Below are 26012 nucleotides of genomic sequence, written 5' to 3'. Positions count from 1 at the left end.
ATAGGTTGTGGAGAAACATCTGTCCCAGGTCACCTTTGGATGGAAAGAGGTATATTCATTTATTTATTTGAGGTTTTATAGAGCACGAACATGACCCATTAGGGTATCAGAGCGCTTTACAGGGATAACACGTTACGTACATGTTAGGCACAGGCAAAACACAAGGATGGAGAATAGGGAATTGACTACATTAGGACAAAGCCAGAGTTATATACAATAATCAGTACAGTACCATAATGAGTAGAGCGACAAGTCAGCGATAAAAAGAGAAAACCAGCAGTTGTATAAGAGAGGAGATATGATAGCAAAAAGGCAGAGAGAACCAGCAGAACATTTGAAGGAGTGAGAATTGGTACCCGGAAAAGGCCAATCAGTATGTGAAATTATGCACAGAAATAAAAGCCCTGACAAAAGGCGGTATGCGCTACAAGATTTATTGGATGAAGTTGCTCATTAGGAAGGTTTTCGGTTTTTGTAGATTGACAGAGAAGGTATTCTTCTGATGGAGGATGATAGCGAGTTCCAGATTCTTGGTGCAGCCCCAGAGAACGCTTGGTTATGTTTTTTTCTTGCGGAAGCGGGGTGGCTGGAGCACACAGTCTCTGGTGGACCAGGAGTTTCTGAGTTCCCCAGATACCACGATTTTCTGGGCGAGATATGCCGGGGAGTTGGTGTACAGGGCTTTTTGTGTGATACAGGCCAGCTTGAGCTGGATTCTGGCTTCAAGAGGAAGCCAGTTGAAGGCCTTCAGATGTAGTGAAAAGTGGTCAATTTTTTTGGAGCCAGATAAGAGTCTAGCTGCTGCGTTGAGGAAAGCTTTTAGAGGGACCGTGGAAGTCTTTAGTAGGGCACATATGGTAGAGCAGCTGTAATAATGTCTGGAAATAACTAACACCTGAACTGCGTTTTTTAGGTCTGCAGTTTCAAGGAAGATTTTTAGTTTTCTCAAGTAGGTCAGATGCAACCTGGTAGTTTTGGCCATCGAGTTGATGTGTTCACGCATATTCAGGTTGCTGTCCAAGGTTATACCGAGAGATTGAGCAAAATCTACTATGGTCGGTTTGCAGTTAAGTACTGTGATCGAGTTGATCCATTCCAGGATGTCATTGGAGTTTTTAGAGGGGGGGATGAGAAGGAACTCTGTTTTTTGGGCATTCGATTTTAGCTGTTTTTGGGGAGCATTGAACAGTCAGTCTCAGGGCGTCATTCAGATGGGTAATTTCACTAAGGAAGAGTTTTTGATGTAGATCTGAGTGTCATCGGCATACATGTGGAAGGAGATGTTGACCGTGCAAAGAATTTCAGCTAATGGTTCAAAGTAGAGATTGAAGAGGGTAGGGGACAGAGAGCCTTGAGGGACATCAATTGATATCGGGAAGGGAACAGATAGGTTGCTGTTTACTAAGAATCTCTGGGTGCGGTTCTGAAGGAAGGAACCAAACCATTTGATGACAGTACCTCTTAGACCCATCCTGTGTTTGAGGCGTTCAAGAAGTTTCTCGTGGTTGACTTTGTCGAATGCCGAGGAAAGATCCAGAAGGATCAAGAGACAGGTTTTGCATTGGTCAGGGCTTGGAGAGCATCATCTACGATGTGAAGAATAGTAGTTTCAGTGCTATGCCCAGGCCTGAACCCCAATTGGAATTCGTCAAGCAATTTGAAATTAGCAATATGTTGGCTTAGTTGTAGCTGCACACATTTCTCCAACACTTTCGCAAGAGGAGGAATATTGGTCTGAAGTTGTCTGGAATTGCCGGATTCAGAGTGGGTTTTTGTAGGATGGGGTTGTCTGGGAGTCAGGTATGGACCCTTGAAGAAGGGAAGCGTTGATAATTGTCGTCCAAATAAGAGCGATGAGTAGGGAGGTTGCTGCCAAGGAGTAGGCGGGGAGAGGGTCATTGAAGTGGGTATTCGGTTTTAAGGAGGATAGAATTTTCGACATAGAATGGAAAGGGAAAAGGCAAGCAAGATTGATAGCAGGGAGGAGGAGCCAAGCAGCCATCTGAAATGGCCGCATAGTCGCTCGGCTCCGAGAGCCCTTTCGCCCCACACGACTATCCTGCCGAATATCCTGACCCACAGTGACATCCTTTGCCTACGGAAAGAAAGCGAACACCTACCGTTTGCTTCCGGAGCTCCTACGTGCCGTCGATCCTGGGAAATCTCCCCGTCTGCTTTGCGGCCCATGCGATGGTGGGACCGGGGCGTTGATTAGGCGGGGCCTCCAGCCTCGACCGCAGCATCGACGGCCGTCGAGGGTGGAGCGGAGCCTTGCCGGTGGGGGCCGATGATGTGAAAGACCGCTGCCAGCGGTAACGGCCCGAACTGATCGACGTGGACCCTCGAGGGACAGAGTGGTGGCGTGGGATCGGAGGGGGCGCTTGACTCCTGCCCCCTCCCCAACATTTGTTGCCCTGGCATAACCGGAGATCGCTCTGATATAAGTGGGCGACTCCCGGGGCCCAGCGGGACTTTAGCCTTCTGGTGGCTCTCCTTTCTGGACCCTGCCCCACAATTTGTTTGCCCTGGAGATGCATCCTGCGGTGTCCTCACGGTGCGGCATGCTCCCTGAATCTGTGCAGGGGACCGGCGCCGATCGGCTTAAGATGGCGGCTGGTGCCTTTCTTCGCGGCTCACGTCCGGGCCGGGCGGCTGTTGCAGAGATGAGACAGGGATGCCCGCATCGCATGACAGAGTTCACACCCCGTGACGTGTTGGCTGCCTTAACAGCTTTGCAGGAGACTGTTGATTGCTACGCCCGAGTCCTGGGTACAACACTGGATGCCATTGCTGTTTCGCTGCCTATGACGACCATAGTTCTACTCCGGGAGTCGGCCGATGACCTTGCTGCTGCTTCCGTGGGGGAGGTTTTGGTTCCTCGGAGGCGCCTTGGGCCGCTTGGAGCCCGGACTTCTTTGCCCGTGCTGGCCGTCTTGCTCGCTTGTATGACTGTATCCTTGGGACACATGTTCGACTGGCGGCTGGGAGTGGAGCGCTGTTTTCCTTCTTGGACTGGCCCCGCGGTTTCGCGGCCATGGCCGGACTGTTTGACTTTCTTCTCCCGGATGCTGTTCTTTTGTGTCAGCTTTTGGAAGTTCATGGGACCGGCGTTGTGGTTGCCTTATCTTTACTGTCTGTATTTGGGTCGCTTTGATTTATTATGTTTTTTTATGGCCTTGTTCCGTCCGGGCCCACCTATTCTGTTTGGACCTTCAAGATTGTGCTTCCCATTGATTATTGATAGAACTTCAGGCAGTCTTCCTACCAGACAGGGTCAGGGCTGAGGTGGCCTGCAATCTATTTGCTTTACTACTGACAGGCGGTGTGGTGGATATCTGTGATTGCTATTTCATTGTTCCTGTGCCCAGGCTTTATTGATCTTCCTTGTGGTATTGTCTCCTTTTTGGGATTTTCGTAGTGTTGAGGTGAAGGGCGGGGCCGGACGGCGCAATGAGGGTCCTCCTCCATCTCTTTCTTTTCGTTTTCCTTCTTCTCTATCTTTCTATATTTCGGGTTCTATTAGGGCGACAGGCACGCGGCTGGGAGGTAGGCCATGACCTTCTGCGGTGTGCAGGGTGGGGGGTTGCGGGCGGGGTGTAAGTTTGTGTTAGTTTCTATGGCCCTTTAGTCTTTCTTTTCCTTAGTTGTCGTCGTTGCCTGTGTCTCTTGCGGTGTGTATGGAGCTGAAGGGCGGGGTGTAGACCCGTTGTATGCTGGGGCTGTGCTTCTGCTTCTCCTGTTATGTGTATTTTATCCCCTGGGGCCCCCCCCCCTCGTATAGCTACTGTTTCAATTATCCTGATTTATACACTATCGCGGGACTGAGTGTGACTGCATGACACTTCTTTTAGCTCCTTATTTGTAAAATGAACCTTTCATATCCTTAATCGAGCTGCTGTGCCGCATCCGAATTCTGTACTATTACTGTATTATCCTGTGCTTTGAATTGTTACCACAATGCATATCGCTTACAATGTTTTGTCTTTTCTATCGGCCGGCCGTGATGGTTGTAGGCCCATCCCTGTACTGTAATTTGCTACAAATAAAGGTTCGTCAAAAAAAAAAAGATTGATAGCAGGGGCATGCGGGGAAAGAGCAAATATTAACATAGTGGTAGAGAACCCGGAGCCCTGTAAAAACTGTGGTAGCTGGAGTTTGGGAGACAGTTACATAAGCACACCCTCATCGCCTTGAATGAGTCTGGCCCCCTTAGTGAGATTGATTAGGGAAGCGGGTTGTCGCATAGCCTAAAAATAATTTCATGGAACATAGATGGATTTAAGGGGCAAACAAAGACTGAAATTATAAAATATGTTTCACGGCAGGCACACATTATTTGCCTGCAGGAAACTTGGCTATGTGACAACACCCCGGCAATCGAAGGGTGTGTCCAATCTCATAAACCCGCCAGTAAAACAAGATTTGGACTCCCATCTGGGGGGATTATGACACTTCCACAAGGAATGCGAAAAAAAGTGAAGTTGATAACTACAACTTGCAAATGGGTGCTGGTTAGTGAGTTATCCCTGCTGGTTTCTGAAAGGTTAAATGACCGTGTGATTGTGGTGAAAACTTATATACAATGGGCCTTTCAAGAGGAGTATGAAAGAGAAATGGGGCTATTTAAAGATGATATGAATTTCTTGAGTGATAAGTATGTAAATGATTTGTTGATTATCATGGACGATTTTAACCATAAACTAAATCCCCCCAAAAAAGACCCTTGGTATAAAGAAATTTTAAAAGCATAGGAGATAATTCAGCACACTTCCCCATTTGAACCATGAATAGACAACATGAATCCCAAAAGAAATTCCTAAGATCAAAGGGGCTAATTAGCCTAAATGGCAGAACAGAATCCGACCGTCCAGCAAAACAGGCATTTTTCCGCATGGAACTACGCCATGATAAAAACGTTTAAGGTAATTCAGCGTACAGAAAGCGACCATCTTCCACTGTACTGTGAATTAGCGAGGGGCCCCTAAGATATTGTGAAAGTGTCCTCCCTCAATCTATGACATGCCCAAAACGTCTGACTACAAAATTAACATATGAATATTTAGTGAAATTAGCTAGCTTTCAACAGAATTTAACCATGGAGGGAGCGCATGATCAGACGATTTCATGGTTTGAGGAAAAAATGTATCAAGTCGTACAATGCCTCAGAGCTGACCTACTAAAGAGGCAGGGAAAGCATAATAAAGATACACAAGCTAAACATAGAAAGCAAATAAGCTGGTTCAATTCTGTGTGTAGGGGGGAAAAAAGGATAATAAGGAGAGAAGAAAGATGTTTGAGGGTAAGGTATGATCAGGAGGGGTTTACTAATTTAATTAAATAAAGGAAGTAATACATTAGTGAGGTCTAAGAAGAGGAGATTTAAAGAAAAATGATGGGATAACTTATTGGAAGCAATAGAAACAAAAAATATCAAAGGTTTCTGGAAGTTGATGCAATACGCCTCGGGTCGGACCCCGCGATCCATGAGCTGTGTAGTTGATGAGGCATCTTGGGAGGAGTACTTAAGCCAATAATATATGGCAAGACATGCACCCGTAAAAAGCAAGGAAAGAGTCTCTATGGGAAGGGCAGCAAAAGAGCTAATACCTTTACTCTCAACAGAAAACGTGAAGGATACTATTAGGAAGTTAAACCTAACTCGAGCCGCTGGGCCAGATAACTTACCCGCTGTTATAATTTAAACAGAGCTAAACTGGTGGGCACATTTTTTCTCTTAGATATTTTCAGCTGTCCTAGATTCTGGAATTATCCCAAAATCGTGGTGGGGGGACTGTGATTAGGCCTCTGCACAGGAAAGAGGACAGGAAGTACCCTAAGAACTACAGACTAATTAATCTGTTAGATATTGGAGTGAAAGTGTTCTCTAAAATAATTCTTGGCAGGCTGAAAGATTAGGTTGATCTACACTTGATTGTGCCAGTGAAACAAGGAGGGTTTAAGGAGGGGCATTCAACCATTGACCATTGCTTTGCTTTATGGGCTTTAGCCCAGAAGTCCTTGGAACAGCAAGGTCGATTATACTGCTGTTTTGTTGACTTTCGTGCGGCTTTCGATCTGGTAGTCAGGGAGTGCCTTTGGGAGACGTTAAAAAGTTATAACATTCCTGAAGAACTCCTAGTAATAATCCAGGAGTTGCATAGTCAGAACTGGGCACAGGTCATTAAAGATACAATAGGGGGCCTGACATCGGAGATGTCTATTAATAATGGCCTAAGACAGGGTTGCGTATTAGCCCCGCTTCTTTTCGCAATCTTCCTTGCTGATCTACCTTCCTTTTTGAGCACTGAAAGAAGGGCAAGCTCAAAAGTACATGGGAAGCATGTGTCATGTCTACTGTATACAGACAATTTAGAAATCCTTAATCAGACAGAATTGGGTCTGCAAAAGAAGCCAAATGCATTTAATACATATTGTGCAACTAAACGTCTCACAGTGAACATTGATAAAACAAAAATCCTGTGCTTCGGGAAGAGAGATCAAAAATGCAGTTTGTTTTTGGGGCAAACGAAATTAGAAATCGTCAACCAGTATAAATATCTGGGTATATGGTTTGACAAATCTCTAAAATGGGACACGCACCTAGAGGCCCAGAAAGCTAAAGCCTTAGCCTCTGTTTGCGGGTTGAAAAATTTCAATCGTAATTATGGCGCTATGTCTCACAGACCTTTGCTGAAGGCCTACAATGCAATGATCCCCCCACAACTGCAGTATGGAGCAGAAATTCTATGCCTAGGAGGGAAAAGTAACTGGGAAAGTGAGGAAGGGAATTGCTTAAAAGCATTGATGTCATTGCCTAGCTCACCAATGATACAGGCAATTAGGTTGGAGCTAGACGTGACATCATGGAACGTCCAGGTCTAAGTGAGCTTACTTAGATTTTGGATACGGCTGGCGTCAGAAGAAGATGTGAAAGTGTCATGATGGTGTATGAAGGAGAGCCAGCAGAGTGAACTAAAGTGTGCGAAAGTAACGAGAAAGAAACTCTACTCCATCTGTGATATTTTGAAGGTGAAAATTGATCCACAGTCCTTGCATATTGATGAACCAAAAAGTGTACTCAAATCTTTAGAGAAGGACAAGTCTAGACTCATTGACATGGATTACCTGATGCAAAAAGAGTCCATGCAATTCGTGATAAATATTTGGAGGAAAGAAAACTGGTATCCCTATCTATACACCCTACCTAATCAATGGCTCAGAGTGGAATTATTAAGGGTGAGAGTTGGTATTAATCCTGCTTGATCAAATGACAAAATAAAAAGGCAACTGATGCAACCCGACGGTGGATGTACATGCAGGATAGGCATGAAATGCAATTGTTTACACATTTTAATGGATTGTCAAAAATTGTTAGCCCTGCGAAAACAGTTTTTACAACCAGTTTTCTTAAAGTATGGCACTAGGTCACATGCGCAAGTGATTGAGCTCCTTATGAACATGCATTTTCTCAATATTGCAATAGCTGTGGGAAAGTTTAGCCAGGCTGTTAAAAGGTTGTTTATGGAATAGGGAATGGAGGATTGGACTGAGTAATGATAAATAGAGATTTTGAACTGTATAATTTTAAACGTTTTAAAATAGAATTTTAGTATTTTTGGTTTACATATGTGTTATTTGAATGTGTTCATAAATTATGTATGGAATAGTTTTTAACTAAATTAAGAGTTATGCTATGAAAATGAGTTTTTTTATAATGTAATGAGATAATAAATTTGTAATCATTTGTTAGAATTTTAAACAAAATGACATGTTTTATCGTGTTTTATGCAGTTTAAAGACCAACGGTCTAAATAAACTTACTTTTTGATTGATTGATTGATTGAAGATAGAATGGTCATCATATAGATCGAAATTGAACCAGTGAGCTTTGTTTTTGGGAGTTGCCTGGGGGGGAAGAGAGGAGAGATGGGTTCCAGTAGGAGTAGGAGGGACATTTGAGGTGGCATTAAGTTTGTTACCTAGAGAGTTAATTTTGGCTGTGAAGACCTCATCACAGGTTAATAGGGATTTTGTGGTTTCTTTGGATGACTTAGCTATTTTGTTTGATTGAAGTTTGACTATTTCAAAGAGTTTGCTGGGTTTGTTCTTGGCTTTTTCCAGTTCTGATCTGAAGAATTCTTTTTTGGATATGAGGATGTTCTTGTTTTAAGTATTTCTGGCCTGATGGAGACAATTAAGTTAGGAGGCTGAGGGGTGCTGTCTCCAATTTCTTTCTGTTATGTTATGTTAAGGGGAGCTTATAAAGCGCTCTGTCACCGTGGGTTTCTGTAAGTCTGTGAGCTCTCCTTTAGCTATTGAGGGGTCCGCTGAACCAGGGGTTTTTGTTTTAGATTTGGGACCTTTTGAGCTTTAACGGGCCAGTCGAATTCTAGTGCTCTGTGAGGTCGTTGACCTTGATCGATTTGGGGGTGGGAGGGTGTAGGTTATTCTCACAGTGAGCAGTCAGTTTTTCGCGGCCAAGGTTCTTAGTGTCTCTGAGCCAGCGTTTCAGTTTAACCGGTTGTCCAGGTCTTTTCATGCGGTAGTCAGATTTTTATGTAGGTGATGGCATGGTGGTCTGACCAGTCACATGGATCTATTGAATTCAGCCTGACCGCCGATGCCTTAGTGATGATCCAATCCAACGTGGCACCTTTTGAGTGGGTTGGAAGGGTGCAGGCCTGGGTGAGTGATTGGTCAGCGAGGAAGTCTTTGAGAGCGTTGACTTGGGAGTCATTGGGGTCATTCCAGTGCAGATTAGAGTCACCGTGGAGAATGTAATTTGAGTGGGGATAGACCTTAGCGGTGATAATTTCCATGAGGAGATCATGAAGGTGCCGTTTTTACCTGGGGGGGGGTGGTAGAAGATGTGCAGTTTGCATAACTGAGTATGTGTTACAAACGGAGAGAGCAAGATATTTGCTGGTGTCCGTGGGGTCTGCATGGAGTTCTGTGACTAGGAGGTCTGAGTGGTAGATGCATGCAATGCCTACCCCTTTTTTAAAATGTCTATCCAGTCTAACGATGTTGAAATTTGGTGGGACCAGTAAATCAAGGTAAGGAGATGAGGATTCATTGAGCCAAGACTCGGTTAGGATAGCTACATCAGTTTTATGGCTTAAGATGAGGGCGGCGATGTCAGAAGCGTGTCTCGCCGCTGAATGACAGTTAAGAAGGAGGCCAGAAAGTGGAGCATCAGGACAAATATTGTGAGAAGGAGAGGATAGGGGTACTTGTGTTAAGTTGTTGCTGTTTACTCCTCTATTGCGGAGAGATGATGATCTATTGGTGTTGATTGAGACAGTGGGAATCAGGTTATTTTTCATAGTCATGAAGCAGGAGTTCTGGTTTGTATTCCTAGTTTTGGAATATTACAATCACCGAAATAAGCCATCCTTAATTTATCAAAGTTGGACAGCTAAGTCTGGATCGAATTGGAATCAACAGCCTGTAGTTTGTACTTAGATCCTTGCAGCATGTGTTTAACAAACTCAACTCATTCCTACTTGATGGAGTTCCATTTACTTTTTAGACAGTTTATAAAGAAGTTGCTCTTAGTCCTTACATTGTTGGCTTGAAACAAGTTCAACAGGAGTAGGACCATACATGGGGTCATTAATCACCTACACGTAAAACCTAAATAGAGGTGAGGGGCGTGCACATCTGTACCATTTTATTTATTTTATTTATTTTATTTATTCAAAGTTTTATATAGCGCGAACAAGATCCTTACAGATATCAGAGCGCTTCACATAGACAGGGTAGGGGCAGTAGGCGTGAACAGAGATAATGGGAGTAGTATGGTAGTCAATAACATGGTGGGATAATAGTAACATACATAAAACATATCAATATACAATCAGGTAAACAAGTAATATAAGACGGTACAAGTCATTGATCCCACTATAGAGGTGCACCTTGGGTGTGTGGATGGCTTATACCAAAGTCTTAGTGAAGCGAGAACACTGAGTGGGGGCATCTGGAGAGTGAATCAACGTGTGTCATATATTGGTAGTGACAACATCAAGTTAGAGGTAAAGTGCCAGAGGACAAGGTGAACAGTGATACAAAGCAATGCAGAGTCTCTGATACAGTACCACTCATGTTCAGGAGATCTTGGCCAGAAGGATGGTTTTCACCTCTTTCTTGAAGAGTGCAGTGGAGGAGATCAGCCTAGTTTCAGGCGGGAGCGCGTTCCAGATCCTGGGTGCCATTCCAGAGAAGGAGCGCTTGTATGTTTTCTCTTTCCGCAATCTACGCGGTTTCAGGAGTAGGTTTTTTGTACTTCTATTGGACCTCGAACCTCCTGAGATAGACAACTTTTGAGCGAGGTAGTTGGGTGCATTGTGGTGCACGGCCGCGTGTGTCATAACTGCAATTTTTAGCTGTATTCTGGCTTCAAAGGGCAGCCATTTTAGAGACTTTAAGTCTGGGGATATATGCGAATGTTTTCTTGAGCCAGTAATGAGTCTTGCTGCAGCGTTCAGGGAGGCTCTTACGGGTGCAGTTGTGGATAGCGGGAGTCCGCTGAGGGCCACAATTCCGTAGTCTATTCGAGGGATGACTAGAGATTGTACAGCAGTTTAGAAGTCTTCGGCAGGGAGGAAAGGTTTAATTTTTCTCAATGTGTTGATTTGGAAATTAGCTGCTTTTGTGGCTTTCCTAACGTGCTGCTGCATGTTGAGCTTGGCGTCGAGTGTGATGCCTAGGGATTTCGCCGAGTCCACGATGGTAGGTTGGACATTGAGTGCTGTTAGGTTATTGAGCCATGTTTGGGTGATGGAAATTTTCGCCGGGGGTGAGATGAGTAGGAACTCGGTTTTCAGAGCATTTAGTTTAATTTAATTTATCTTTCCTAAACTGAAAGTGTAGCATTCGCCTCTCGTGGATGACGGCTTGAGAATGCTCAGCTTAAGTGTGTTTTCAACATGGCTTCTAGCGCCATACCTTTGAAAGTTAACAATTTGTGTGCTGGTGTAAGAAGTATATTATTAATAAGTTGAGGTAGAAGAAATAAATCCCTCAAAGCGGGACTAGGAAAGGGAGTGTGAAAGAACAGCCGCAGCCTCCCGTTTTTTCTTACATTTTCTCTTTGTTTCCTTTCACATTGCTGAATTTTAGTAAGTTGTCCTGATCTTGCAAACTCCAATCTGTATCAAAGTTACATGCTGAAAATAAACTAACACATTTATTACTTTGTTTTGTCCAGGGTCCGGAATTAATGAATAAATATGTTGGGGAGTCTGAAAGAGCGGTGCGAGAGGTAAGTGGACAAATATTTGACTGACTCCTAGGCATTGGTTGTCTTATTGTGTGATAATTTTAAACAAACGTAAAGTGGTAGATACTGTCTAGCAATGTTGGACGGCTATATGGGATGGAGGCCCTAAGTCTGTTATAAGGAAATTACAAGAAAAGCCTCAGGAATATTACTTTTCACCCACTGTCCGTGGAGATATCAGTGCTTCGGCGATGTTCCTGTATCTGTAGATGAATGAAACCTAAAAAGAGATGAAGAGGTTTGTTAGCAGTAATATTAGTCTATTTACAGGTTGGATCTGTAACTTCTAAGTGCCAGTGATGTTTACTGGGAACGTAATGGATCTGCTTTTTTATGCTTTCACCTCTCCTAAAATCAGTGCGATTATAAAAGCATTCACTATAATATGTTTTCCTCCATGTTAGAGGCAGTTTCACAAGCCTGACTCCTCGTGCACAAACATCATTATTGTGGCATAATAAAAGTGCCACATTCGCAGTTCAGATATTTTAATTTCTAAATTGCTGTCTCTGGTACTGATTACCCAGCACCTTAAAAGCAGTAATAATGCACAACATGTGGCATGAAGATAATGTATTAAGTCCACACAACACCCAATTGCCAGTCCTAAAGAATAGTAATTACTTATGCATAGCCGTCTCTCCAGTAGCATAATGAAAGCATAGGTGCAAACAATGTTTGTCTAATGACCAGTCATACCAACTAGTGAAAGAATCATTCGGGATTTAGGTTAAAACAGGCAGGACACAACATTCTGCCCAATATTACAGTAAAGGGTGTCTGAAAGTCATTACTCGTATGTGGAATAGCCTCGAGCACCTTCCCTTTGAACTTTAAAAGCTGAAACGTCTTTATCTGAGCAGTAAGCTCTGAAGTTGAGACTCGAAGAGTGAGTTAATGTTAAAAGCAGTTTCCGCTTTAGACTCCTTTGCCATTTCAGCCTGTGGTGAGCATATATGGAAGGAACTTTCACACAGCCAGCCCGATACAGTCAAATAAGTTAAAATAAAATATTCCACCTAAGTAGCTATTGAGGGGTTTAATCTTACTCTGATTAACTTCTGAAGCTCTTTTTATTCGAACCTATTCTTCTAACAGTTGCACTTGCTTTCACACACCATAGCGCAGTGAACTAGGACTCAGTTAATCTTATTTGAAAAAAACCATTTAAAACGGGAAAACACAATTACACAGCATACAAGGATTGAAATCTTGTGGCTTGGGCCCAATAATTTACAGATGTATTGGCGAATACATTCAGCTAAGTGTCTCAAGGTAAAAAAAGGTTTTAATTTGACCCCCGAATAGACACACTGCTTTGTTCATTTCTTTTAAATGTATTGTTTTTTTCAACTGAACTAATACAACAGCCGGTAACGCCTACCAGTTTGAGTAATACACAAATTGGGTAATAGCAACCTCGCGACATGTGCATGCTCACAGTCTTACACCACCAGTGCACCCGAAATCTATAAGAAGCTATAGTACGGGCAGAACACTGCATTATCATTGCACACTTTTGTGGAGTGCCAGGTACCTTTTGGGTTGGTTTGTAAGTTTGTGCCATTGGGTGTTTCAGTACATATGCCTTGAGGGACACCATATGCCTTTGGGTTTTGCATTTTTAGTTGACTCGGCATTAGCTGCCAGTAAGCATCCCGCTGTTCTTGACAGTACATTAAGTCATGTGTTTTGGGGCAGAACCCTCCCCTCCAGTGGCTGACCACTCTTCGCTTAGCGTACTCCAAAAGCACCGCAAGGGGCATAGTGGGGGCATTGAATCCTATCATATCTTCAATTACTGTCAGCATTTTTAGATAGTAGCCACTGCGAAGTGAAGGAGGTCGGCATTTAAAGGGTGGCATGTGGAGCACCTGAAGTCCTCCTCAAGTCCCAACAGTTATCCTTCTGTAATTTCTTTAGCATCCACAATAAATTTAAATCAGCTTCAATAAAGAATATTGTTTAATAACCTAGTTCTGACAATTGTCCCATTGTCCCATTTTTTAAAGATGTCATCAATGGCAGATGTTTTCATTTAGAGACGTGTAGGGTTGAATTAAACATGGTGCTAATTTAATACTTTGTATAGGAATAACAGGAGAAAACCCATAAACCTCTATGGGATGGGTGTATCGTGTAGGCAAAAACAGTTCCCAACAGGTATTATGTAGAGACAATTTCAAAGGTGTATGCAACAAGCATTACGAAAAGATCACCTTTGAAATTGTCTCTACATAATACCTGTTGGGAGCTGTTTTTGCCTACACGATACACCCATCCCAACGAGGTTTATGGGTTTTCTCCTGTTATTCCTATACATATTAGGAGCAGCTAGCTGCGAGAGTGGTACCTCTGTGTACTTTATCTAATATACCTCAGTCAATAAGGTATTCATCTGGGTAGTACCCTCTGGCCTACACACGATGTCCAAGGAGTCCCTCACCTATTCAGAGGAATACATCCAGTCAAGACTGACCGGTCCCTCATTACTGTCGGGTCCACCACAGTCTGCGACCACCTCCACTGCCCCTAACACTTCCCGTGTCCTTTTGGATAAACTCGAAAAACTGAAGAAGAAGCAGATCAGGACGGATCTGCATGCCCGCATGCTTACGGACTACTTACGCTCAGGTGTCATCCCCTTAGGACTTCAAATTCGTAACACCCCGGCTATTTTCACACAGGACCCCAAATTTAGAACCAGCTTTAGCCATCTCGCGACGACTTGCTCTCGCCATTGGATGGTCCTTGGAATAGATACAGCCATAGAACACAGCCGACTGGAACTACAGGAAATTGAAGAACTTGAGAAACGTATCCTGGAAGACACCTCCCTCACTGATGCCAAAAGCCTCTTAGAAAAAATCTACAGTTCCATCGCCACCTTCAACACCTTTGAGGTCAATAAAAAGATCAATAAAATAGAAAAATATATTAAGAACTATAAGGTTGAGAACACATACCCCTACTTAAACGAGGAATTTTACAATACCCAACAGAACCCTCCAAGAACACAGAATTGGGGACGTTATAGAAACAATCAACGCGTCACCTTCTCTGTCTCCTCAAATAGTTCTGCAGACGAGACAGACGCTACACCCTCTGGACCACAGCCACTACTACCACCCGGTTTTTTAGGACGAGGCCGAGGACGCGGGCAACATCCACAACCGCAGAACCGCCAAACAAGGGTCAAACAATACCAACCTCCGGTACCAGGCAACCGCCAAACCCGCAATCGGTACTATCAATGGGGACAACCACAGTAATTAACAACAAGGACGCAACTACTACTGCTATGTCCATCCCCATTTTCAATTTATCAGACCACACTCTGACCCCTGAAGAGACTAGACTTCTTTCCCGTGGCCTTTCATTTGTGCCGACGGTCAGAACCAACTTCCTGGAACTGCAGTCTAACCTTCTAAAATTCTTCAGAAGAATCCGGCTAAAATATTTCTTTGCTGACAAACCAGACACCGGAGGGATGGAAATTTCCCCGTTTCGGCCACCCTCTACCTTCAACCCTCCATCCAACCAAATGTCACCTGAAATCTTGGCCTTTGAACGGCTTGTCTTAAACGAAGTAATGGATCTCAAGACTACTCTGCGCTTTATCCCCTACAATCTACCCTTGAAAGAAAAAGAAGCCCTGAACACCCTCCAAAACAACCCGGGGATAGTCATTAAGCCCGCTGACAAGGGTGGTGGGATTGTTGTCTTAAACAACACCGAATATGACAGAGAGGTTGAGCGACAACTTACCAACAACGAACATTACCGTGCTCTCTCAAAGGACCCCCTTGCAGATATTAGACAAAAGATTCTCTCTATCACTACTACAGCAAGAGACAACAACATCATTACCAAGAAAGAATTCGAGTATTTGAACAATCCACACCCTAGAACCCCGATCCTATATGTTCTCCCCAAAATTCACAAAGATGCGAGAAATCCACCTGGACGTCCGATCGTATCAGGGTGTGGTTCCATTTTGGAACCCCTTGGTAAATATCTGGACTCAGTCATTAAGGAATTTGTGCCCATCACAGACACCTATATACGTGACACCATGGATTTAATCAACACCATCGAAGATGAACCCTTCGACCTGGACAATCAAACAATGGCAAGCTTGGACATCGAGTCCCTCTACACAAACATCCCTCACCGTGAAGGGCTCGATGTAATCAAAAATCTATTGATCTCTAGACCTCAACCTTCCAAGATTCCCACCGACTTCATTATGGACCTTTTACGAGTGGCCTTACAAAATAACTACTTCATGTACAAGAATACATACTACCTTCAAATCAAGGGAGTATCAATGGGCGCTTGCTTCGCCCCCAACTTTGCTATTCTATACGTACACGCTCTGGAAAAGTCATTGATTCTTAATCCAATCAACCCCTATCGACCCCAAATCCATCTGTGGCGTCGATACATCGATGACGTTTTACTGATCTGGAATGGAACGGCCGATTCTTTACAACCCTTCATGGACTGGCTAAACTCCTCACAAGAACATCTCAAATTCACAAGTGAAACTAAACCGAATGACTTACCATTCCTTGATGTCACTATACATGCAGAAGAAGGGAAGCTCGGTACATCGCTCTTCCGCAAGCCCACAGAACGCAACACCTTGCTACACTATTCAAGCAACCATCCAAGGGGCCTACGCGATGGTCTTCCATTTGGCCAGTTCCTTCGGATCCGGCGCAATTGCAAATGGCGCAAAGACTACTTTAGGGAGGCAGACATCTTGGTCGTGAAACTGGTGAACAGAGGCTATCCACGACGTCTGGTAAAGCAAGCGAGGAAACGAGCGTGGTACAACCACCGTGAGGATTTATTAAGGCCGAACCAAAACAAAAAAACTATGAACAGGATCCCCTTTGTCTCTGTCTTCAGCCCGGATAGCAATAAGGTAGCCAAAATCATCAAAAGAAACTGGTCTGTGCTACGGTCTGATGAACAATTCCACACACCCCCTCTGTTCTCATACCAGAGAGGCAACAACATTGCCAACCACCTTGTTCGTGCCATCACTTGGCCGACTACCACTACTGAGAAACACACCATCACAGCAGCATGGGGAATGCCTCCAGTAATCGGACACTTCAAGTGCTAATCCTGCAGCGTCTGTGAGCTAACACTTAACACCAAAGAATTCGTTTACAATGGACAGACACATCAACTAACCCATCACTCAAACTGCAAGACCCAAAATGTTATTTACGCGATCCGTTGCCCCTGTGATCTCATTTACATTGGCCAGACCACCCAAATGGTCAAACAACGGATAATACAACACAAAAGCAGAATCAACTGCAAAGTACTGAGGGCTCCTTTGGTCACACACTTTATGGAAAAATCGCATACGGACACAGACCTGAGGTGGTTGGTTATTGAGAAACCCACACTCCCCCTCAGAGGTGGGAACATGTCCACTTTACTCAACAGAGCCGAATGTAAATGGATCGCAAGAGTTGACTCGGTTAACCATGGGTTAAATACCCTTGATGAATGGACCAGTACCATCTCCATCTAAACTCTACTGTCCTTCTATCCCTTGCCTCTTACCTCTCTATACCCTGAATAAGAACTGTATAGTAGATGTATATTTGATGTAATTTACACCATATACCGTGACTCTGACTTTACCACCACAGCCTACGCATTGGTTTATATCCACCCATATAGACAAATATCTTGTACCTAATCGTCCGGTTTTAAACCATAGGTCGCGAAATGTATTTTTCTATATCCTATTGCGACTTTGTAAATTGATGCTTAAAGCTATCCTTCCATCGGGCTAATTTGCCGTTACGCTTTGTAAAAATGTAGATCGGGTTAATTTGCCGTTTTGCTTTGTGTTAAAAATGCCGAGTGGATATGTAATTATATTTCTAAATTCATGCCCGCAATCTGATAAAACATGTAATCGTAATTATATCCTCTTTCCTGGGCATGCATCAATTCACCTTCCCCGTGCCCCCAGCATGCGTCGGCCATCCACGCCTCCTCCGCGTCATGCCGTCATTTTCTGTCCCGACTCCTGCCTTGATTCAGTTATTTCCTGTTAGTCCTCGTTACCCTGGTAACCTGCTTTCACGCCCCCGCCCTACCTCCAGTTACGATTGGACCCCGCCCCCTTCCCTCCGAGTAGTGGATGTTACCGTGACAACCCTGTCACACTCCCCGTACCCCGCCCACCTCCAGCGTTCAGACCCCGCCCCCAGCTCGGTACTTCCTGGTTAATACCCGGGGCTCACACGCGCCTGGTCAGTTCCCGCATTCACTGCCGGTAGCCCATACGCCAGAAGAGCCCTAAATTGCCTTCTGCCGCCCTGCGCGAGTCAGGTAAGAGCATCGCCCGCACTTTGAGTGCGCTCAATACCGGAGATTGTTTGTTCTTTCACGATACCGGCTCGTGCTGATTCCCACCTTTCCCTCCCGCAGGCGCAGCAAATCCCGTCCGCTGGTCAGATTCAAGCCACGATCAGGTAACACTACTCTCCATGGGTTTGGTCTCAGTGACAAGCCGAGCGTGTTCCTTGTCTTTATTCCATCCCTTGTTCCCTTGCAGCATCCGACCATTGAATGAATATCCGGAGTCCCTCTAGCCTCGCTTGCCTGCCTGGCTAAACTGTGAGTTTCTGCCCACTTAGCATTTGTGCCACCCTTCCACTAACCGGCGGATATAATTTTGGTTAACTCTAGACAAACCCACCAGCCTCTCCATGTTAACCACCCCCAACATTCACTCCTGCTATCCCCGTTCCGGCCACCACCCCAGCCACACCTTATACACATTAAACCTTTAATGTTAATTTTATTCATTACCCGCTCACCGATTCACCCCCAGTTCTGACCCAAGCCATGCTCCCCCGCTCAAAATTGCCCTTCTTTGCCCACAGCACTGTGTCCATCGACAACTCTGTCCTGATGACGATCCCGACTAAAGGGGATCGAAACGCCGTCGACTGTACAGCTTGATTTATACGACGCATATCACGTTCTGTGCTCCTGTAGAAATAATTGTTTTCCAAGTGACTGTAACTTGTTTTTCGGAGCCTCTAATTGATGTACATACTTTGCTCAATGCGTCGCCAATGCTGTTGTTTTTAAGCACTTGCACATTCACTTCACTAATTGTATATAGCACCTTGCACCAAGTGTCACTGGGTTGTCACAAGATCCGGTCTGTACAGTGCTGTTTAAACTGTATTTGCATATGAAAGACTTTCCCCTTTTGCTTCTTGGTAAATAATACTACCTCTTCTAAAAATCAATTGACTCCTTGTTTCTGATCTTTTCGTAATGCTTGTTGCATACACCTTTGAAATTGTCTCTACATAATACCTGTTGGGAACTGTTTTTGCCTACACAATTTAATACTTTGGCATCTTAATTGGGCAATTCTTCAATCTTATAGGACAGCAAAAGTAGTACAGGTAGTTCATTACACATAAACTGTTGCCAAATGACCACCTATTAACAAGGCAATAAGGCTGTTACCTACCTATTGATAATCCTGATGTCAGTTAAATCAGTAGACCTGTCCAAATTCAGGGACAAATGGACATTCCATTTGAAAGGGGTTTTATCTGGGAAAGATGCAAACAGTTATTGGATGATGAGTGCAGTGGAGTGTCTGAATACAAAAAAGAAAGGTTTTATGGAAGGAAGTCTGGGCTTCAATTTTTATTACAGTCACTCGCACGAGATACACAACTCAAAAGGTTCAAGCTAAGATGAATAATGATCTATCCTAGGCATGCCCAATATGAAACACAACTTAATAGACAACATCCATGTGGTGTGGAGGCTTTTTGCAGTACTTTGCCACTTGGTACTAGTTATATGCAAAATAATAGAACGGACAAAGTGGAAATCACTGTGTACATAGAAGGTATATTTCCATTGACTACTAACCAGGATGAAAGGTTAGAAACATATCTATAGGTTTTAAGATTCTGCTTTACAGTGGGTAAACACTTTAGAGCAGTGCCCGGGAAACATCCAGAGACTCTTCCTGATCGTTCTGGCCAAACGATCTGCACAAATGGGCCAGTACAGAACCGTCTATTTAGGGTAAGCACTGGAAATATATACAGACAAAACACTGAGAAGTACTGGTGGAATGCTGTATCAGAAAATGAATAAACCGGCTCCCTTAATAGGGGAAATTACTGACTCAGGGAGTGAATATAAATGCCATATTTATCAAGAATGACCACTGGGATTGCAATACCCTTACCAGAGGTGTACTGGGAGCATATTACAAATATTTCTCCAGACCCTCCTAGGTATATAAAAATGCATATCAATTGAAAACTAGATGTATAATCTGTCTGCAAAGTAAACGTTTTCGGCCATCTCACCTTCCTCATGATGTATTTTGTGTGGTCATAAGCAGTGCGCTGCAGGGGCGCAAGTTATAGTTAGCTCAGCTAACTATAACTGCTGAATTTCTCTGGTTTTGTACAAGTGAAATATCAGCCTAATTATAACATCCCTGTAACATTTTATTTTTTCAGTGAATTTCTATGGTTTTTCAAATTCTATTTCCCATCTATAACGTCCATGTAACCTTGGATTTTTTTATTGAATTTTTAAGGTTTTAAAATTATATTTTCCATCTAAAATGGCTCTATAAGGGGTATTTTTATAAGCTTGTATTTTCTTCAGTGAATTAATAAGCTTTGTTTTTTAAACTTATTTTGTTTTTCTTTTTTTGCGACAACATCGCGATCCCCACGGACACGCCGCAAAACCGGAAAACAAAAGCAGACATGTAATGACCACTAACACATCCAAAAATAATATGTGAAAAAAAATTCATTCTGAACATTGCCCTTCACATTTTACTATGTACATACTTCGTTCAAAACATGTTTAAACTCATATTTTTCTACTAAGTTTCTTCAAAAAACATCTTTTTAGACCTATTTTTCATTTACGCGGTTATTCGGGACGCCGCAATGGCGTCGTTAAACGTGACGATCGCATCTATTCCATAAAGTGAAAACACACATATGCACACATATTGAGGTATTTTACACACTAGGGGTTTATTACTGTACACTTCAAACTCGTGTTTTTTTCTAGTGTATTACTAGAGAAACCATCTCTAAAACCTATTTTCAATTTTCACTGTGACTCCGGAGACCGCCACGTTGCAAATGCGTAAAACAAAAGCAGACATTCAATGGCCACCAACACATCCAAAAATAATATGTAAAAAAATACATTCTGAACATTGCACTACACATATTACTATATACATACTTCTTCCAAAGCATGTTTAAACTCATATTTTTGTACTAAGTTGTTGCGAGGATTCTGCATATATACAGAACTATGCACAGGAAAACAGGACCTCAGTGAATAGGGGTGTAACAACCTACCACATTTGTACCCAAAATCCCAAACCGACTAGCTATTGTGTCTCATTCGTTCTTTGTCTACAGTGAAGCTACCAATGATTAGAGAACCCAGAACACGTCACTCTATCTTGGGAATCGCGGGAGCCAGACACTCTTTCACTCACTCACTCGTACTTGTCCACAATGCGAGTAATCTGAGACGCGGTATAGTTTAAAATGTTTTTTTCAACTAATGCGTTCTATGGAGCAGTACACGTGCCAATACTAGCAGCAAAATGCATAAACACAATATAGTCTGCATTGTTACAATACCATAGAATACAAACAGGGATATCATTTTATAAAAATCAGTGGAAAAGGACATAACAAACTAACCACCCTTCCCTTGGTAAGAGATAGTTTATTATTAAAAAAAAGACCTCTGGGCTTTGTCAGCAGACCCCCATACCTCAAGGCCTGGATGCAATGTTCACATCTTAGGACAAGAACAACTATTCTCTTCAGAAGGGTGTCTTTCCAAGTGTGTCAAAACATGTTGCGCTTGCAATATTAAAGCACACGATTTCCAGTAGTGCAGCTGTGTGTAGCATTTTATGTCTAGGTTCGAGGGACTTACCAGAACGGAATAACAAGGGGCATTGTTGTTTAACCTTGATCATCGTGTGAAGACTAAACCTCAGAGCACAGCAGAGTACGTGTAAGGTACACAGTTCTCATGTGAAAGGGGCACAAGCAGGGTCTTGCGAAATATATGCATGCAGTGTTGTGCGCAAAAGCAGCCTCATGGCAGCGAAGCTCATGCTAAATTAGCAAATGTCTACAATGGACCCTATAAGCCATAGTACAAAGTTTCTTTAAAAAATATCTTTCAGACCAATTTTCAGTTTTCGCTGTTATTCGGGATGCTGCGATGATTTCATTAACCGCGACGATCGCGCCTTTTTCATAACATAGAAAATACATATTTAAACACACATACTATAGTATTTGACACACTAGGGTTTCTTACAGTATTCTCTAAACTCATGTTTTTCTAGAGAGTTTCTATAAAAACCATCTTTAAAACCCATTTTATATTTTCTCTGTGACCCCGTATATCACGATGACGTTGTTAATCGTAATCTCGCCGGACACGTCACGGAAACGGAAAACAAAAGCTGGAATTCAATAGCCACCACCACATTCAAATAATTATACCTATATAATTAACTCTAACCATCACAATAGATAACTCACTATCTAAGTACCTCTATAGAAACATTTATCAGAATCTCAATATCTCTATAATAATGAGTATTAATGATTCACTGATATATTTTTTATCTTAACACCAATATTCTCGACGACGTTGATAGTTGCGATAACCCTGCAACGGTTCATGGAGGACTGCGTTGGCAGTCGCGGCGGTGTCGCGAATATCACACGCAATAAAAAAATCTATTTTGGACACATAACTTGTATCACTAACCCCCCCCATTTCTCAACCATGGGGTCAAGAATATCTCCACCCTGACCCCTTATATGGGCTTTCACACACATTTTCATCCCCAGGAACCGTTCCAGATAGATAAAATGGCGGCTGTAACATTCTGTTCAGGGTGCAGCCAGCCAATCAGAGCATTCCTGTTGGAGTGTGCAACCACGATTCATTGCGAAACCTCCACAAAATATCTATGGCCAGAGATATCACCATCAGTTTAAACCTAAATTCTCAAGAACTACTCAGATTTACACCAGATAAGCAAAAGGCGCTTCCTTGAACCGACCTCTACCTCCCTGGCAAATTTTGATTCAGCGGTTCGGGCTGTAGGTGTGGCTGAAGGTTCCTATGTGAGTTAACAAACGCAACCTTATTTCACGCCCCGAATTCTTGGTCCCCACTGCACAGATCAGCCCCAAGCTTTCCATGACCGTAGAACCCACCGTGACACTTTTTGGGAATATTTTATGAAGATTGGTCAAATGACGCCAAAGTTATAGCCAAGTCACAAAATGCCAAAAATAATTTTCCTATGGAAACATGGTCCTAACTATAACTACTTACTGGAGACCAACAGTAGGTAATTTGAATATGATATTTATAAATAAATATATATATACTTCCTTGTCTAGTCCCTCTCCACTATGTTTTTTTTAAAATTATCTAAATAATTTCTTTTCAAATTAAAGAGGGCTTTTTGAAAATCCTCATTGACATAAGTTAGGAAACGTTAATCAATTCTTATATATTGTTTGCAAATAGAAAACAATATATAATGTGTTGTGATTGCTCAGGGATACAAAAATATGTAAGAAAATTTGAAAACAAACTGTATAAATATGTGAGAAGGGTTAACACGCACTAAAAAGTAATTGAATTTTTTTTTAAATGTTGGCACTGTGGAAATACTGTGTCAAAATGTTTAAACTACATGTCCCAGAATTCATGGGTATGTTAACAGGAAATGGAATGCAATAAAAACAGTAGCTGAAAGTAATACCACCAACCGTGACCAAGGCTGAAACGCGTCGGTGTGCAGACTGGGCTCTGTGAAATAAAACTTTGAAACTTACAAGTTCCTGAGTGCGGCGTATCCTTGTGTAAAAAAAATAAATAATATGTATATATATACATATATACATATACATATACATATATATATATATATATATATATATACACACACACGCACGCACGCACACACACACACACACACACACACACACACACACACACACACTCCTCTCTCCTCTCTCCTCTCTCCTCTCTCCTCTCTTCTCTCTTCTCTCTTCTCTCTTCATCAATATATATACACATACATACATCAGCAATTCCTGCGCGATCACCAACATCTAGAACATATCGAAATAGACAATGAACTGATGCAGGATCGGAGTACCAGCTTACACAAAACCCAAAGTGCAACTACAGCAAAGGACAGGATTCAAAAACTTACAATCCCATGAAGACTAAAACCAAGGCTACATGGTGCGAATACAGCACCATAAATGAAGAGATGATATGGGAGATTAAAACATCAATGAAATCAACTTTGCACTTTAATTACCTTATTCCCTCTTCAATTATCAAGGAGCACAGCCAATGTGTTACACCGCTCTGGACTAAGATTGAGCATTCTTCTCTTACACAAGGCATCATCCTACACTGTCTGACAATTGGTGAAGTGACACCGCTCCCAAAAAAATCAGGCGCTAAGGTGACAGATCTAAATAAACTTCATTCGGTGACAAACATCCCTTTCCTAGAGAAACCACTGGAAAAATGTGTAGACTATCAACGGTGGCAGCACATTGAACAACCGTTCAAATTGCTGGACAAGTTCCAATCAGGCTTTATTTTAATTAATGCATCGTACAATGGTAATTCATGTTCCACATGTCCTAATGTCATTATACCTACATTTAAGTGTTTCAAGTATCGATGGGTTCTATGCTTTCTATAGGAAGTCCTGGTCCAATCAGGCCTTTGACTATGTGAGAGTACCGAGACAGCAAACCTACACATCATGGACACACTGGTCAGTCACAGCAGCCACTTACAAGCTAAGCTTGAGGACCACATGTATGTAGACAACCTTCAGGTAGACTTAAAAATGTAATCCCAAAAAGATATCATCTGACTCAACGACACCCTAAGGCAATCCCAAACCTTAAGTAACCACCTCAATTTGACCCCATGAAGACAAAATTCCTACTCATCTCCACACCCCACGACTCTCCCCATACAGGAATAGATCAACTACCTAAACATTCTCAATTTTAAACGGGTCATTGCATCAACAAACTCCCTCATGATAACCCGGGAAAAGAATGTTAACATGGAGGCATACATCCCACATCCACACGCAGTGCCTGCTTCCAACTAAAACTCCTCAAGAAGGTGAAACCATTCATCCCACCAACAGACTTTAATACCACAGTGTAATCATTAGTCATATCCAGACTAGACTGTGGTAGCGCAACCGTAACAGGATTAACAAAGTTAAAAGAACTGCACCACTCAGGGTGACCCTCATTGCCATGGAAGCACTAATAGAGCCTCCCTTGTGACTCTCAACTGGCTCCCATTCAATGCCAGGATCCAGGTGAAGTGCATGCATGATACACTAATCTCTCCACCAAGATGAACCAAGGTACCTGGCATAAAAACTCATGACCTAAGTAGGCAGACGCTCCATAAGGAGTAAATTGTTTTTGCATTTATATAGCGCTTGCTACCCCTGGCGAGGTGGCAAAAGGAGCACCAGCTCCCTCCTGCTGGAGCCTCTGAGATGCACATAAAAAAAGAAAGCCTACACCCTCATTTTCACTGGATATATGATGACGATTTGGGACTCTGATCTAATCCATCGACCTCCACCTTCAAACAAGCAAGGGCAAAGTCAATAGGTCTCGCCTTTGCAAGAGTTTCTATTTTAATTTTCTCCATGCTGCAGTAATTGTGTGGATAGTAAGTGTAGATTGTTTATGTTAATAAAATAGTTTATTAATGTTTTGCTGATTATGTGATGTATGCTGGATGTTTTATCTGCCTCGGTAGACTTATTGGCTTTGCAAATGTTTTTTATCAATGTTAGCCAGCTGAAGCATTAATACCAAGCTCTACCTCAATGGCATTGGAAATCATTACTACAGATTACATAAGCTCCCTTTTTCATGTGTACAGTGAGCTATACTACATGCTTTTGTTAATCAATTTTTAGCACTGCACACAGAGGCTTGGTTCTTTCAGTAGGAGAGGGGGTCTTATTTTAGCCTTCATTCAGTACAGAAGTTGTATGTATAAGGTATTTATAGAAACCTAATTGAAAGGCAGCAGAGCTCTGTATATTGTCAAGGCAGAGCCATCACAACATATGATAGAAGTAGTTGCTGGTTTGTGGAGTATTGCTGATGTAAAAGTGTGAGTCCATGTCTGTAAATCATTCACGTCTTGCAGCATTGTGTCTGCGCAACCCGTCAGCAGACAAAACCAATTTAAAATACTAATAAAAGTAATGCAATTGTAATGCAAAGGTATAACCAAGGAGAAACAAGGTATGTTCTTTTCAGCAAACTATAGAAGACTTGCACCTTTAATTCGAACAGCAGGGGCAGTGCGGGCAGTGGAATCTCCAATGCATTGGAGAAGTTATCAAAATTGATGAAGTATCCGGACGCCATCCGGTCTATCTTAGGGAGCTCTGCAGGCTGGTTCGAATTAGAAGAAGACTTGATCTGTGGTCTATTTACGTAGAGCTTGTTCATCTCTGGGTTCCCAATTGAACTCTGCATGCCTGTACTTGTAGACTGCACAGTGGTCGCTTTTAAACAGGTAGAAGACATACTTTATT

General features: G+C 42.7%; 1 protein-coding gene across 1 annotated transcript in view; it reads left to right on the top strand.

Moving 5' to 3' along the window:
• Nucleotides 1–26012, top strand: part of AFG2A (AAA ATPase AFG2A) — a 1761034-nt gene that overhangs the window by 720534 nt on the left and 1014488 nt on the right. The window contains exon 12 of the mRNA XM_078676815.1: nucleotides 11210–11263. Within this exon, the coding sequence (XP_078532941.1) occupies nucleotides 11210–11263 (54 nt within the window). The remainder of the gene's footprint in view (nucleotides 1–11209; nucleotides 11264–26012) is intronic.

Source organism: Lissotriton helveticus, chromosome 2_1, assembly GCF_964261635.1.
Source record: "Lissotriton helveticus chromosome 2_1, aLisHel1.1, whole genome shotgun sequence".
Taxonomy (NCBI): domain Eukaryota; kingdom Metazoa; phylum Chordata; class Amphibia; order Caudata; family Salamandridae; genus Lissotriton; species Lissotriton helveticus.
This window is presented reverse-complemented; position numbering and strand designations above follow the sequence as displayed.